Source organism: Danio aesculapii, chromosome 23 (genome assembly GCF_903798145.1).
Source record: "Danio aesculapii chromosome 23, fDanAes4.1, whole genome shotgun sequence".
NCBI lineage: Eukaryota > Metazoa > Chordata > Actinopteri > Cypriniformes > Danionidae > Danio > Danio aesculapii.
The window spans coordinates 14,692,100-14,707,938 of record NC_079457.1 but is presented as its reverse complement, the minus strand read 5'-3'; the positions used below and the strand labels follow the sequence as shown (position 1 = coordinate 14,707,938).

General features: G+C 37.1%; 1 protein-coding gene across 1 annotated transcript in view; it reads right to left on the bottom strand.

Annotated features, from left to right (window-relative positions):
* itga5 (integrin, alpha 5 (fibronectin receptor, alpha polypeptide)) overlaps positions 1–13,476 on the bottom strand; it is a 105,316-nt gene extending 91,840 nt beyond the window's left edge. Inside the window, 1 exon segment of the mRNA XM_056449268.1 lies at positions 13,067–13,476. Within this exon segment, the coding sequence (XP_056305243.1) occupies positions 13,067–13,254 (188 nt within the window). The 5' untranslated portion in view covers positions 13,255–13,476.
* Between the last annotated feature and the right edge of the window lie 2,363 nt (positions 13,477–15,839).

Genomic DNA, 15,839 nt, shown 5'->3' with positions numbered 1-15,839 from the left:
GCACCTCTGCGTCACCCAAAATCACCTTTAAATTATCTAAATGAATTGCTTTGCAATGCAAATTAATAATTAAAAAATGAATTTTTATATACATACACACTAGAACATTCACAAAATGTCCTCGTTATCTTTACTTAATATTCTAAGGATTTTTGGCATATAGGTATTATGATCCATTATTTTGAGCCATGCAATGCATTTTTGGCTATTGACAAAAAAATACCTGTGCCACATACAGTAAGACTGGTTTTGTGGTCAAGGGTCACAAATTCTCTAGCCTGGCCTCATGCAACTGAATACAACTAAAGAAAGCATAAGCAATGACATTCAACTGCAGGTCATATTTTCATATTTAGAGCACCCTGTGACATTTACATAAACACAGAGTGTGGGTTTATCTTTTAAATCTCTCGATACCAAATTGCAACCCCAACCCCCAATGAGATATAATTAACACATTCGCCAAGACCAGAAAACAACCCATAGTGAGTTGCAACTGTTGGCTGTTGACACCTCAGAGGGAACTTTCCCAGCATGGAGTCCCATCTTCACACTTGCAAAGAGTAAGAAGAGCCATCAACCGCAAACAATTAGCATCAATCGCTCACCTTTGCATGCTATGCCTTGCATCCTTTGTTTCTAATCCTGCAGGCAATAAACAGGCCATCTAAATGTTGGGTGATTGTCGTTGCCAGCCCAGCAGGGGCCTGATAAACCAGAACAGAACAGATCAAGATGATAATGATCCACCCAAAATGTACAATCAAGAACAATGGAGATCTCCAATCATGCTTGCATCAACCTCACTCCGTTGTGGAGCCCAAGGGCTAAACGTCTGCAAAGCTGACTGGGCCATTTGTTCTACTGTGATCGAACACATGCCTGATTTTCCACAATGGCACATGTACACCCTTGCACAAAAGAGCCTATTATATGAGTCTGCCAGGTCCAGCAAGGTCATAAAAAGCAGACAACTCGTCAACGGTAAAGACAATCTAACCTACATTACCAATCAGTCTAAAGGTGGTACACATTTATGGAGCCAGTTCAGTTTGAAAAATAATATTCATTCATTCATTCATTCATTCATTTATTCATTCTCTTTTCGGCTTAGTCTCTTTATTAATCAGGTGTCACCACAGCAGAATGAACAGCCAACTTATTCAGCATATGTTTTACACAGCGGACGCCCTTCCAGCCACAACCCATCACTGGGAAACACCCATACACTCTCATTTACACACATACACAGCGGACAATTTAACTTACCCAATTCACCCATAGCACATGTCTTTGGACTTGTAGGGGAAACCGGAGCACCCGAAAGAAAACCCATGCAAACGCGGGGAGAACATGCAAACTCTACATAGAAATGCCAACTGACCCAGCGACCTTCTTGCTATGAGGAAACAGCGCTACCAACTGCGCCACCCCACCACCCTCAAAAATAATACATTTACAAAATAGAATTCATACAAGCACAGTGCATTTCACATTTACAAAATCCAATTTGTAAATTCAAAACACAATTCCTAAATACAACACACAATTTGTGAATTCACAAGTACAAATTATACATATTTTCGCCAAGTGAATTGGATTTGTGTATAATATGAATGTTTTGAAACGTACAAATTTTATTTATGTATTTTTTTATCTTGTTTTGAATTCACAAATTGGATTTGTAGTTATAAATCGTCCTTTAAAATGTACAAATTGGATATGTGCTTTTACTAATTGTGTTTTGAAGATACGCATTGGATTTTGTAAATGTGAATTGCACTGTGGATAAATGAATTATATTTCGTAAATGTATTATTTTTGAGACTGATCTAGCTCCATACACATTACCCTAGCAATTTTACAACAAGCCAATCTAACGGACGCCACCATCAGAGCCCAACAAGGGTTTATCAAGAAGCAAAAGAGCCAAAACATGAAAAAAATAAACACAGATTCAAATCACATGGAAACGTTTCGCTTCTGAAAACAGCAAATATATCTAACAACGCACAAAGGCCTCTATTGTACACACTCCATGAAAAACACTAGTCGTTGTAGGGAGAACATGGGTGAAGAATAGCTTGGCAGCCAACTTCCACACACCCATCTCCAGCTGGATGCAAGACTACAGACAACAGACAGCCTCTTCTATTGGAGGAAGAGTAGAAATGACAAATAGCAAATGAAACCCTGGCCGAGCTAAAGTATGTCCCTCTATTTAGCAAAAGCAAACCGAGCTCAAGGTCTGGGGTAAATATTGATCTAGCAATGACCCTCTTAACATGGATAAATTTTGTGTGAATGATGACCACAGCTCAGGTTGACCTCATGTACACTTAATCAGGCCAAACCAACTATGATGTAATTTCAGTGTGCTACAATATATCATGTTTAGGAACAAAATTAATCTTAAAGGGTTAGTTCACACAAAAATGATAAATGTCATTGATTACTCACCCTCATGCCGTTTCAAAGCCCTGAGAAGTTTGTTTCATCATGACAATACAAATTAAGATACTTTGGATGAAATCTGAGAGCTCTCTTACCACCCACTTGCAGCAAGTTTCCAGACTCATTCAAATTCCAGATAGGTACTATAAAACATTCACATAACAGACCATATCCCTACAGTGTTTCTTACGCTTTATTCTTAATGCGCTTAATTTTTGTGTCATGTGCAGACAAAAGTATTCTTGTAGCTTCATAATATTCTGATTGAACCATGGAGGGCACATGGTCTGTTTTGAGGATGTTATTTTAGTATTTCCTAGACTTTAAATGAGGCCAGAACCTTGCTGTCTATGAAGGATGAGCAGACTCTCAGATTTCACCTGATACATCCTAACTTGTATTCCAAAAATGATCTCATGGGACTTGAAACAACATGAGGGGGTCTGTGATTAAGAACATATTTGTGTTTTTGCGTGAACTAACCCTTTAATTTGATTTAACTTTAACTTGAAAAGCTACAACATGAATCTTGAATCTTCAAAGCTAAGATAATGAATTGGCTGCATTTTCCCATATTACGAATTGCAGTGTATCGTGAGCTCTAAATCATATTGCTACTGCAAAAATAAATTGTGTGCTTGACAGAGAGCTTGATAGATTAAAGGTGCAGTGGGTGATTGGCTTCAGAAACATTTTTTGTTGTGCTGGTTGAAAGCCTCTTCACATTCCAAGAGTAATGAAAAAAGTAAATGATCTAAATGTATTTATATGTATTTTTATATTCTGGGTAAGGCATAAGACTAAAAAATGTTCATTCAATTAAACAGTGTCGGGCCGATAAGTCACATAAATCTGATAAGTAGCTCAAACTGTCTCAGCAAACGTAGATTTGAACAACTGCGCACCCGTTTACGCAGATCGTCTGTTTGTGCGTACATGTGCATGTGACTATTTTCATGTTTCATAAGGGACCTTTTACAGCATCGATAATGTAGATTTTAATTTAGTTTAAATACAAAACATCAATAAATAGTGCTATTCCACCTAGCCTGCTTTACTGAGGTGACGTTGGTTTTATATTCACTTTGGTTCATTTTTGAACAATGACATCCTGTGACGCACTACCTATATTATTTATCATGCTAATCTGAATATTCGGTCTAAAATAGCATGTAAGTATGGCTTAGGAATAAGCATAATTCCTGCATGCCACCGGACAAGCACAAGTCACTTAAGCTCAAAACATGAGAGAGGGTTCTGCTGTCATCTTTAAGGTGCACGCACTCATTGTTTCAGGAGGCATGGCTTTGGACGGCAGGAGAGGGACTGTGTTTCAGAGATTTAACAGGTAAGCATTGTGGCAGATCACCTACTGTACCTTTAACAAAAAATACTGTTAAAATTAGCCACAGTAAACTTTTGGATGTGTTGTATAAATTGCGTTGTTGTATTAATGAGGATGCACATCCAGAAAACAATGATTCTGAACATTGTTCGTGAGAAATATTTGAGAACATACAAATATTCTTATGAACTTATTATAATTGATGTCAAGACAAGACTTTTCCTGAATGATTTTTGGGCCCAAGGAGGTTATTATCAGAGAAGAGCCTTTGTGTTTGATAGCCAACGTAACTTGGTAAACCTCAACTTAGTGAATCTTTGTGCAATAAAACACACGGAGGCAGGTGAGAACGTTTTTTTTTTATGTTTTTACAGTAATATTCCTGCCATTGTGGCTGTAAATTTGTTGCCTTTGGCTGCTAATGCAGACAGTCCAGCTCCTCAGATTCAACCACAAGCTTCAAACGGTCGCCAACAATCATCAAACACCAAAAACCATCTTTTGAACATCATAAACACAAAAGGAATTTATGCATAGTAACACATTATTCTCTGAAAACAACACTTATCATCCGGAGTCATGCAAATCCCAGCAGGAACAGAGACGGCGGTGTTCGGTTTCTATTGTTTCTGCAATCCAAACATTTCAAATACAGCCATTTTCTGACATTCAACCCAAGATCCAGACCATCACCTTTGCCCTTTCACAATGCAGAGGATCATCTGAGAATTAAGAATGTGGTGCACATCTCCATTTGTAGATGTAGAAGCGTTTTACCTTGACTGGCATAAACGAACCCTGATGAGAACATACAAGGAGACGATTGTTCCAATAATCAACCAGAAGACATTGCAATTCAGCTCAAGTCAAGTGAACAAGTGGGGCTTTCAACATACAGCCACAATTCTTCAGAACAAATTAGGTTTAATGTATCAGACCATCCGGAGGAGGCCCCAACATAGGATCTGCGCTGTTCTTCTCTCATGATTCAAGAACCATAAATTTCTTTTCCATGTACACAGCTGTGAAGCCCCCTGACACAGAGATCTTGAACCCTGTCCTCGGGGCAGTTCTCTGTGGTGGTCTGCACACTAGCTAATTCTATTAATGCGTGCCAAGGAGTGCTATTCTCCTCAGACCTGCGTGCCCTTTTGGGGCCAGACTATCAGGCAGTCTGTGGACCTGGCGAGGAGCGTACGCTTTGTAAGGAATAAGATTTAGAGAGCGAGAGATTGAGACAGAACAGGCAGGACAGTGTGTTTATACCTGACAGCAGATTCCTCGCTCTGAGAGAAAGAACATTGAGTCTTCAGACAGCTGGCTGACGCTGTTTAAGTGAAGTTTGAAAGACAGGCTTTTTTTCTTCCAATTTGATCATGATTTCACTGAAACGACTTTTGGAAACCCACAATGATATGGAGACACTCCAGAAGATCTTAAGCTAAAATGCGTGGAAAGCATGTTACTATATAGAATGACATACTAAGCATTTCCAAAATAATTGTTTGGTTTTCAGAGCTTTTTGTCAGCAAGTCAGTCTTAAGCCTGAAAATTGTAGTGTCCTCCAGAAACCAGTCAAGTCTGCATTCTTCAAAATTTATTTCATATCAATTCGTTTATTAATTTAGGTCTTTACAATGTAGATTGTGTCAAAGCAGTTTATCATAGTTCTAGTAAAGTCCAGTTTTCAGAGTTGAAGTTCAGTTTAGTTCAGTTCAGTGGGGTTTAAATTTCACTGCTGAAAGTTCAAACACTGTAGAGCAAATCCATCGATTGCTGATCCGAGCAAGCCAGTGGCAACAGTGGTGAGGAAAAAAACCTTCACCAATTAACAAAGCAAAGGGGAAAAAACTCGAGAGAAACCAGGCTTTGTTGGGCACGACCATTATTTTTCTGGCCAAACTTCCTGTGTGGAGCTGCAGTCTAGGCGCAGGAGGCTGGAGAAGCTGTACGTCCATGGGGGAGAACTGCAGGTGTGAGTAGGGCACCGGCGGGTGGTCAGGCTGGCCCACATGATCAATGCGGGGACTCAATTGTCATTGTGGTCTTTCAGCAATCAGTCTCATACACTCCATTCCTTGATGACCACCACAGCATCAGCTCAGGATACGGCCTGGTCCAGGATTATGGATACCATGGTATCATTTCTCCACAGGTCTTGCATTGCATTATGTCAAAAGCATTGTAAATAAAAGTAGATAGTAGAAGTACTTGCTCTAATGGTCTCTACAATATTTTTAGTGATTCAATGCTTTCGGGAAACTCAACACAGACCCGTTTCTAACGGGCTTTACTTTTAAAAAAGGAAGATCTGATTACATACACAGTTTTTTTTTTAATTCAGCCATTTAAAAGGGTAACTGTTGCAACAAATGAACATAAAATAGACCAAATAACATGCTATGTAACAGTATAGTTGGCTAATTTGTTACAAAATAAAGCATTTGATTACCGTGTTAAGTGAATTATGTGAATTCATTATTATTTTAATAAAATATCACCTTTTTAAACCTTTTATAGAGCACTCACTGATATTTTCATCTGAAAAAAAGTTAAAAATTGTAAACCTTTGTAATCAAAGAATTTACATTGTAACCAATGGCAATGAAGTTAAAGGGATCGTTCACCCAAAAATGAAAATGTACCCTCACATAGGAGTTTCTGTCTTCTGTTGAACACAAAATAAGCTATTTTGAAGAAAGCTAAAAACCTGTAACCATTGACATCCATAGTAGGAAAAACAAATACTATGGAAGTCAACTTTGACAGGTTTCTTCAAAAGATCTTCTTTTGTGTTCTAAAGAAGAAAGTCAACCAGGTTTGGAACCAATGAAAGGTTAATAAATAATGACAGAAGTTCCATTTTTGCGTAAACGATCTCTTTCACATATGTGATTCCTTGTCCAATACAGGGTTAAACCAAAAATGTGGCAAATTTCAATACCCCATAAACATCTGCTGATCAACATACAGCATAGAAAAACTAAAAACACACACATTCTATTAAACGCCTGGGAAGAAAACTCTTGATATTGTGCATTCTTTCACCCTTTCACTCAGCCTCTAGTTTGAGGCTCATCCGTCCTCCTCCACGACGACATCTCGGGAGTGAAAAGTTCAGATGAAGTCATCATAGAGAGCGAGAGGGAGAGAGAGTTGCCTCTTGCCATGACTTCACAATTCAGAAGAATCAGGCCAAGATACCGTGTAGGAGTCGGGGGGCGTACGGTCTAGAGTATTAGACTGGAAGTACAGTGTGAGGAGTTTAAACACCACGCCGGATTACATCATCAGAGACTCAGAATGGACAAGGACACTACTAGCAGTGCACGCACATACTCTTCTGACTCAGTCAGCCATGAGTCATGTTCTTAATCATCCACTACACTGAAAAAGAAAATCTAATGGTAAAATATTATCACTTTGTACATTGTAATATTAAATGTCAAGAATGACTAGAATTTTCCAAGTAAAACTTCAAATATTTACACATTTAAGTACTGTAATAAATAAACGAAGTGGAAAGAGTTAAATATTAGCATTAATTTACTTACTAACTGCTTTGCAATTAATATGAATTTAACTTAGCAATATCAAGTCAAAATAACCTAGCAATTTAACCTAGCAATATCAAGACAAATATTGAATTGGTTAGCATAGCCAAAAATGCATCCCTTTATTAATTATTATTTATTATAAAGTAACAAGCGAAAATATTACATAAAAGGATTATCTACTAACTTCTTTTTGATAAAAAAGAACTTGACTTTACTTGATTAATTTAAATAAACCTAGATTTAATATTAAAGATAATCAGTTGTGTTTTACTTCATTTATTTAGGACCGTTAGGTTCAAAATGAGTAGATTTTACATGATGTTGATTGTACTTATTAAAAATAGTACAGGGTTCCCACGCTTCTTGAAAGTACTTAAATTTCATATGGACATATGGATTCAAGGCCTGGAAAAAAATTTAAAACAAGCATAGGTCCTTGAAAGTGCTTGAATTAAATGTGAAAAAACAATTGTACTCAATAGTCAACAACAGAACAGAAAACTAAGAAATTCTCAAAATAAAAATCTTACATTTAAATATTATACAATAACATTGACAAATAATGCACATTTGATCAATATTTTTTAGAATTTTACGCATTTGAATATTACCAGTATAGAAATTCAACAAATTTTATTAAAGTAGTTTGAACAAATTTTTGACACTCAATGACACTCAAATCCCCTGTCAGAAAAGTCTAGTGGCTGGGAATTAGCTTTTTACAGTGTCTGGTATAATGCTAATGTTGTTCTTGTGTGTTTACATTGATGAATATGGCCAAGGTGTAAATATACAGTACAGTTATGATCTTATTGCCACATTATATCGTTATGATAACATGATATCGCTGCCTTCACTGAATTCCTGAAGATAAATACAAAAAAATAACGCAACTGAAATAACTACAGCAGTCCTGATCGTCTGATCTCATATGAAGCAAGATATTGCGATGACATATGATGACGTGTTGTAGTGATGTCCTATTTCTTAGGGGTAAATTTTGAAGGCCTTCCCCTTCACACTCTGTTTCAAGGGCCAAGGGGAAGGGGTAGTGGAACAAAAATAGAATTGGGATTGAGCCTAAGTGTAAGTGAAAGTATTGACTTTTACGATGCTACATATGCTGAGGTATGAATTACAAAAGTGCGTGATTTAAAATTAATGGTGTTTTAAAAACTACTTGAAAGTCCTTGAATCTGTTGTTCATCAAAGTGTGGGAAACCTGATAATAAAACTGACTTAAATTTTACTTGTGAATCAAATCTTAAGAGTCATTTTTATTCAGTGCACTTCTGATGGTTTATCTTTGCTAGACCTGAGTAATGAGCAGGCCCACACGGAATCTATGTGTGCAAAAAATTCACAGATTTTTAGCCCATCACTGTGTCTATTTATTTACTTGTGTAAATTTATATTTATTCAGTTTTTCAATTAATTTCTGTAATGTTTGTGACTAATATGAAAGTGTTCGTTTGATTTATTTACAATACAGTTTGTAAAGTAATACTTTCTGTCTTTGAGTAGATATTTAATGATAGACTTGTTTTGTTTACCAAATAAGAGGATCTAGTTAGATTTGCATTGTACACATTCAATAAAAGTTATTAAGGTATTATTTTTTATTTCATATATTAAATTTAGTTATGATACTCCCTAAATAATTGCACATAAATCCACAGATCTTTACAAAATTCTCAGCAGAAATAGCAAAAAATGTCTGCAGATTCTGTCTGGCCCTAGGAATGAGAAATGAATAAATTAAGAGAATAAGAGGCTAAAGCATAAGCAAAGGAGAGCCTCCCTGAAAATAACGCCCCCAAGAAACCAGAGCCAGCATGAGCCCACTCTGACTAAAGCCCCTCTACAGCTGTGCACGGCTAGACACAGTCCTGCAGACAAACACAGATGGAGATGGCTGATTGTGGCGTGTTCTAGTCAGGACATGAGTGAGTTGATTATTACTGCAATCATACCTCCAGAACAGTGCCACACAGCTGTCTGCAGCTTGAAAATAGAGTAACGCAGCCAAAGGGCAAGGGAAACCCTACAGATCAGCCTTGAGATTGAATGGCATGCCTCATACTTTGTGATTTCCCTTTGGATTTATCACCTCATATGGCCACAAAGATACTATCTAAGGGCTGAAGGTGATCATGTGGTCTAGCAATCACAGTTAGATTGCATTTACGATCGCTGCTGCTCCATTCAACAACATTTTTCCATTCAAAGGCAAACTGCTGGTACCTTTAAAAACACTTTATGTCTCATAGTAACTTTTGGGGAAGCAGATAAAGGGATTGCTCACCCAAAAAAATGCAACTCCCCCACCATTTACACATCATTATGCATGTCTGTTAAACACAAAATAAAAATGTTATGAAGAATGTAGGGAAAATGCAACCATTGAATTCACTGTATGAACAAAAACACTATGGAAATCAATGGATGCTTTTTCTAGCATTCTTAAGAATGTCTTCCTTTGTGTTCAACAGAAGAAAGAAACTCAAACAGGTTTGGTACTAGTGGAGTGCGGGAGACGATGACATTTTGGGGTGTACTATCCCTTTAACAGATATTCTATTTCAGATTATCATTTGCCTTTTTTATTTCATAGATATAATGCTCCGCATATACAAGTACACCCCATAGTTCATATTTTTAATAGGAAGTTATACAATATTATATTTATGCATATACATTAGATTAGTCAGTACTGAAGCCAAATCTGGAGCTTATCTAACAAAATATGATAACGGTCCAAAAACTAGTACACCCACATTTATATGTTATAGAAAAAAAATCAGAGAAGCAAAAAAAAAAAAAAAATAGGTTGTAATTTATTTTTGCAATATTTTGCTTGAATTATTTGTATTATTTTTTAATTTCTAAATATGTTTGGTGACTAAAATATTATTTTAATAAATATATCTGATTAATAAATCTGTTTTGTTTAAATGCACTAAAATACATTGCCTATATTCACTGAGAAATGGAGAAAAGTATTCATTTTCAAAGTGGTTTGTTTGTTTGTTTGTATACTTTATTGTCCCTCAAGAGGAAATTTTCTGTGGACTCACAGAGCACTTCTCTGACACAATAAAAATTATAAAAACAAACACGCAAAAGAGTTACATACACAAAGAAAAACATATGCACACTATCGATCAGTGTTCAACAGTCTGATTGAGACTGGGATAAAAGAGTCCTTTAGTCTATTCCACTTACAGCAGAAGGTTCTGTATCTTCTACCAGAAGTTAAAAGATCATAACATGGGAAGAGTACATGGGATGGATTGTTCAGAATTCTTTTCACATCATTCAGAGTGCATTGCTTGTAGAGTGTTTGAATACTGGCAAAGATTTCTGATCCAATTAGTCTCATACCAATTCTGATAATATTTTTAAAAATTTTATTTCAGATTTGGAGAAAGATTACCATACCATGTGGATAGACCATACTAGGCATGGTGGTTTTCAGGGTACACCACGCTTGGAAAAATCAAGGTTTTAAAACCGCCAAAAGCAGTTTGCAGAAAAGATCTCCGAAGATGTCATTTAAATGGTGAAGAATTCTGTGTTTTTTTAAACAAATGAAGACAGCAGAAGTCAACGATTTATTTGAATTATTTAGCCTCACATATATACAGCTCCAAAACATTATAAATGTTTCTCAAAATAAAATATATTGTGTTCAAAGGGGAAAAAGCTTTTGCTTTTTTACCCAGACATCTAAAAAGAATATATTTTAGAGCAGTAATCACAATACAGTGGTACCGTGATATTTTTATCCAAGGTTATCATACCGTCAAAATCTTATACCGGCCCATGCCTAGACCACCTGATGATACTCTCAAATACAGCTTGATAAAATAAGGACATGATTTTCTTGACAATACCATAGAACCATAACCTTCGTAGAAAAGGTCTTTGGTGTGCTCAATTATACTGAGCACAGTACATTTTTTTTGAGACATTCAGCTTTGATTTTATGGATGACTGCAGTTACGACATCATTTAAAATCGTCACAGGTTTTCACCAATATGAGTGAGTGACATTTATATATTAATGTATAGTTAAATAACAACTATACATTTAACATAAAATCCAAAATCAGCATTTAAACTTTAGACATAAAACTATTTGCCAAGCAAATGAAGTATCACATAAAATGTCATTTCAGGCAAACTGAATGACTTTTTATAGCACTGAAAAGGCCCCAAACACATAGAAGATAACTGCAAGATCCAAAAACAGACCAAAGATGTCTAACGTTTGCTTTTTTCCCCCATGGGTTACTCATAATCTAGCAAAGGTCATCTCTGAATGGTTGGAGATTGTCCTGCTAGATTTTGCAGAAGGCTCTAAGTGACCGTAACACATGTAATCAGGGAAAATTATGGGGGCAATCTTCATTCCTCATGAGGAGAGCTGGTACCTACTATGACATCACCATTACCTCTTGTGAAGTTCTATATATGGAAAAGCCACCAGCGATGCTACTGACAGAGACGCAAGTGTTGTCATCCGCTAACATATAAACATGCACACACACTTCAGGCATCCGCTAAACAAACACTAAACCACACTTTTAGCACCGTTACTCCCCAGCTGTGGTGTTACGCTTTGATCTGATTGGCAGTGCACAGACTGGGTTGGGATTGTAAACAACAGTTGGGGGATACCCTTGGATTCATTGCCCCCCTAGACTGGTGAGTGTGTGATAACACTGAGCTCAGACTTTAGTACATAATCAGTCTCTTAGAATGAAAGGGAAACACAGCAAATCAATGAATGAATTAAGTTAGTCAAGTGGATCAAAAAGGTTTTTCAAAATTGTCCGAAGACAAGATTGGGTGTTGTTCAATAGTTTTAGGACAACTTTGATGACAAGTTTTAAACCACTTTAAAAGTTGTATACTGTAGGTTAAACACATTTAGAACAGTGGTTTTCAACGTTTCAACCACCAACCCAGGCTCTTAACCCTGACCACTTGAGCACTAAATTCTATTTTCTTCTTCAGAAAGATTAGCCAATATAATACATACATTTATAAAAAAAAAAAAGAAAAAAAGCTTCAGAAAGCTAGAAATCAGTTATAAATGCAGTGAAGTAAAGTTGGTTTTAATTTCGTACATTCGTTCAGTGACAGCTCCATACATTGTTTACCATGGTACTGTGAATATTTGGACTGAAATCATATGTAAATATGACTTTAAAACAATATTAGCACTGTTTAATTTACTGTAAACAATGTTGTACTCTACTTGTTGGCTGCTAATAGAATTTCACTATTTAGAATTTGCAATGAATACTTTTCTGAAATTATATTATTAAGGAGAAAGTCTGAATGTGCGAATATAAAAACTTTCCCCTCAATTAAAAATGCCAATCTATGTCATCCTCTCCATGAAGTATAAAAACTTCTTATCAGACTGATACAGCCTTTTTTTAAATTAAATTGGCAATAAGCTATGGTAATGATGGTAAAGCACTGCTTTAAAACCACAAAGGAGTGATACTACAATAGTCTGGTGAATAATAGGGTGAATAAAACAGTAATGCTAAATAGCATTTGCAAGGAACATTTCCCACAATTAACAACTATTTGTAAGGCAACGATCAGTAAACTTGATCTAGTTGTAGTTTTTCTTGAATCCTCGCCAAGCTTCTACAATTTCAGTGCGTAAAAGCAAATGAAAGAAACCTACCTTGAGTCTGTCATGTAAAAGTCCACCGAGTACCCGAAGTAGCTACCGCTGGGTCCGTTATACACCGCTGGATTCTCCACATCCAAGTTGAAGGCAACAGACAAAGGTAGAAGAATCAACAGCGAAAGTCCCATTGGAGAGCAGCTTGTAGACGCTGAAGTCTTTGAACGGTGCCGTTTGCAGCCCATAGTAACCGATGTATCAAAATCCACTGCTTTATTAAACTTCTTTCACAAGAAAAGGGATGCACTTAAGCGGAATCCTGCTGAAGCTGCTGTCTTACGCAAATCTCATGCCTTGGTGAAGTGAATCAGTCAGATCCTTATTTTTCCAAGCGCTCTGTTACCGCGCCTCCGTCTATCTGTCCCGTTCTCTCCTTTCTGCGTCCTCCCTCCAGCTTAATTGAAGGGGTATTAGGAGGAGGTTCAGTTCTTCCACTCGTGACAATCCTCCATAGAGGTGGAGCTAACAGCACAATTCACAAAGTGGGGCAACAGAGCGGTACACAGAGAGAAATAACTCTATTAATTAAAGGCAATTCAAAAACATAATTCAAAGAGACACTAAATTATAGCCCCAAAGTATGCCTAGGTAAACTTATAAGATAAAAATAAACATAATTTTACTGCTTATTATGAATGCATTTGTAATAAATATAAAATATAAAATAAATAGAATGCATATATTAATATAAATGCAGAGCTAAGTATGTTTTAATTAATTTAACATTTTAATAACTTCACAGTTGTTCCAGGGAAGAATCACTAGCCCTTACAGTTCATATTCTGAAAGTGTGGATGCCATCATGAGTTTTGTCATTTTAGGGAAGAATTGGAAGTTGACCTGGATAATAGTGACATTAATGAAGATCATCTGAAAAATAAAATCTTAAAATAAAAACTATCACTAATACTAGTTTGGAAGTAGAATACATGATGTGACCCCGTCTTGTTTATCTGTCCACTTGAAGGACTCTTTGCATAGCTGTCAGTGATACCTGAATGAATGATTAACCCTTTAAACAAAGAAAGAGCTCTTTATAAAGTCCGTTATCCTCCGAAAAACGATCTCCAAACATGCTGCCCTCAACATAGACCGTCTCAATTCTGATAAAGCTGGTCAGAAAAGTCATCGTACAGGCATTTGAAGCAACGCTCGAAATTCCGCGTGGAGTTATTAGGCTACAATGAGTCCCTGTTTATTTAGAGAAGTGTTGTTTATGATACACAAGCCTGCGAAATCTCCATTTATAGATCTGACACCGTCAAGACACACACGGGGCTGGGAAATTGCGCGTCTCTGAGCTGTAAAAAGCCACTTCGCCGACTGGAATTAGAGCGTGTTGTTTTAGTTGATTCAGCCTCTGCCCAAGGGATTGAAATGGAGCCAAATTTGGCTGTACGGCTAACAGGGAACTCGCCGTGAGAAGAAGGCTTCTCTTTGGAAAAGTATGGTGTGAAGGGGGAGCTCACAGCTGTCGGACCACAGACACACCAATCTCTTCCTAAATCAGATTGACGTAAATCACTCAAGTGACGTGTGCCTAAATGGTTCATATTCTCCCAAATACACCATTAACAATAGCATTAAAGAAATTCATTTTAAAATACTACATAGCATGAAATTTACCCAGTACACTTTATTTCATTAAGTACATTAAACTGGGGGACATTGCAGGCCTAGTTTCTGTAAAGCAGATAAAGAGAGCCTTTGTCATTTATTTTTTGAATGCCATGTTGTAAACATGTACAAACGTGGAAAATATATTTTTAAAATGACAAAACTTAGTTATCATTTTACATTAAAATATATAATTTTTTATTATGAAAACAAATCCAACAAAACTATTGAATATATTGTTATTCTCTTTATTTTAGTGGCAAAATTTCACATACACAAACAAAAACTTGCTTCAAGAGTTCACACTTAGCTGATGATTAATTATAAGCTTGTTTGGCATGCTGTCCCGGGAGAGAGTCCTGAGCTCATAAGATCCTCGAGCCCGGGGCTCCCTCCCGTTGCAAGGCAAGAGGGGAGTTTGAGTTCAGATAGATCTCGAGAACTCCCCTGCTGTAATAACCAATGAACAGCCAGTGATTGCTCCTGAGAGATAACCATTTACTAGGAGCATGTCTATAGTGCCGGTTTGGATTAGTCAATTAACTTATGTTGCATGTTTTTTGGACGGTGGGAGGAAATCGGGGAACCCGGGGGAAACCCACGTGAGCACGGGGAGAAAATGCAAACTCCGCACAGAAATGTCTGCTGGTTTGGTAAAGCCTGGAACCAGAGACATTCTTGCTGTGAGCTAACAGTGCTAAGCACTGGGCCACCGTGTTACCCATCTAGAAAGAAGGAGGAGTAGGGGTGGATGGGGGGATTCTTCAAAACGAAGATAGTGGTGGTACGTAACCCAGGGTATTTGTAGTAGCTTAGGAGTTGTCTGATTGGTGCATTGAGAATTGGATAATGCGGATCCAGCCGCTTGCAATCATAAGCACGTGATCCTCTCGAAATTAGTTTATAAATAAACTTCACTAAGTCATCTCCCACATTTTCACCAGCATGGACCACGCCACACTTTGAGCTAGACTTTATTGTAGGGATGAAGGGGACTGTAAGAGAATAGTGGGATGACGCGAAAGGGAAGTAAGAGGATAAACAGTGAACAGGTAGGTAGGTAGATCGCATGTTCTACGATGATGCCCAGAAACTCAGAGTGGGGGTACCGTGTCTGTAATATTTTTATAGGGTGATTGGACCCCAATTCAAC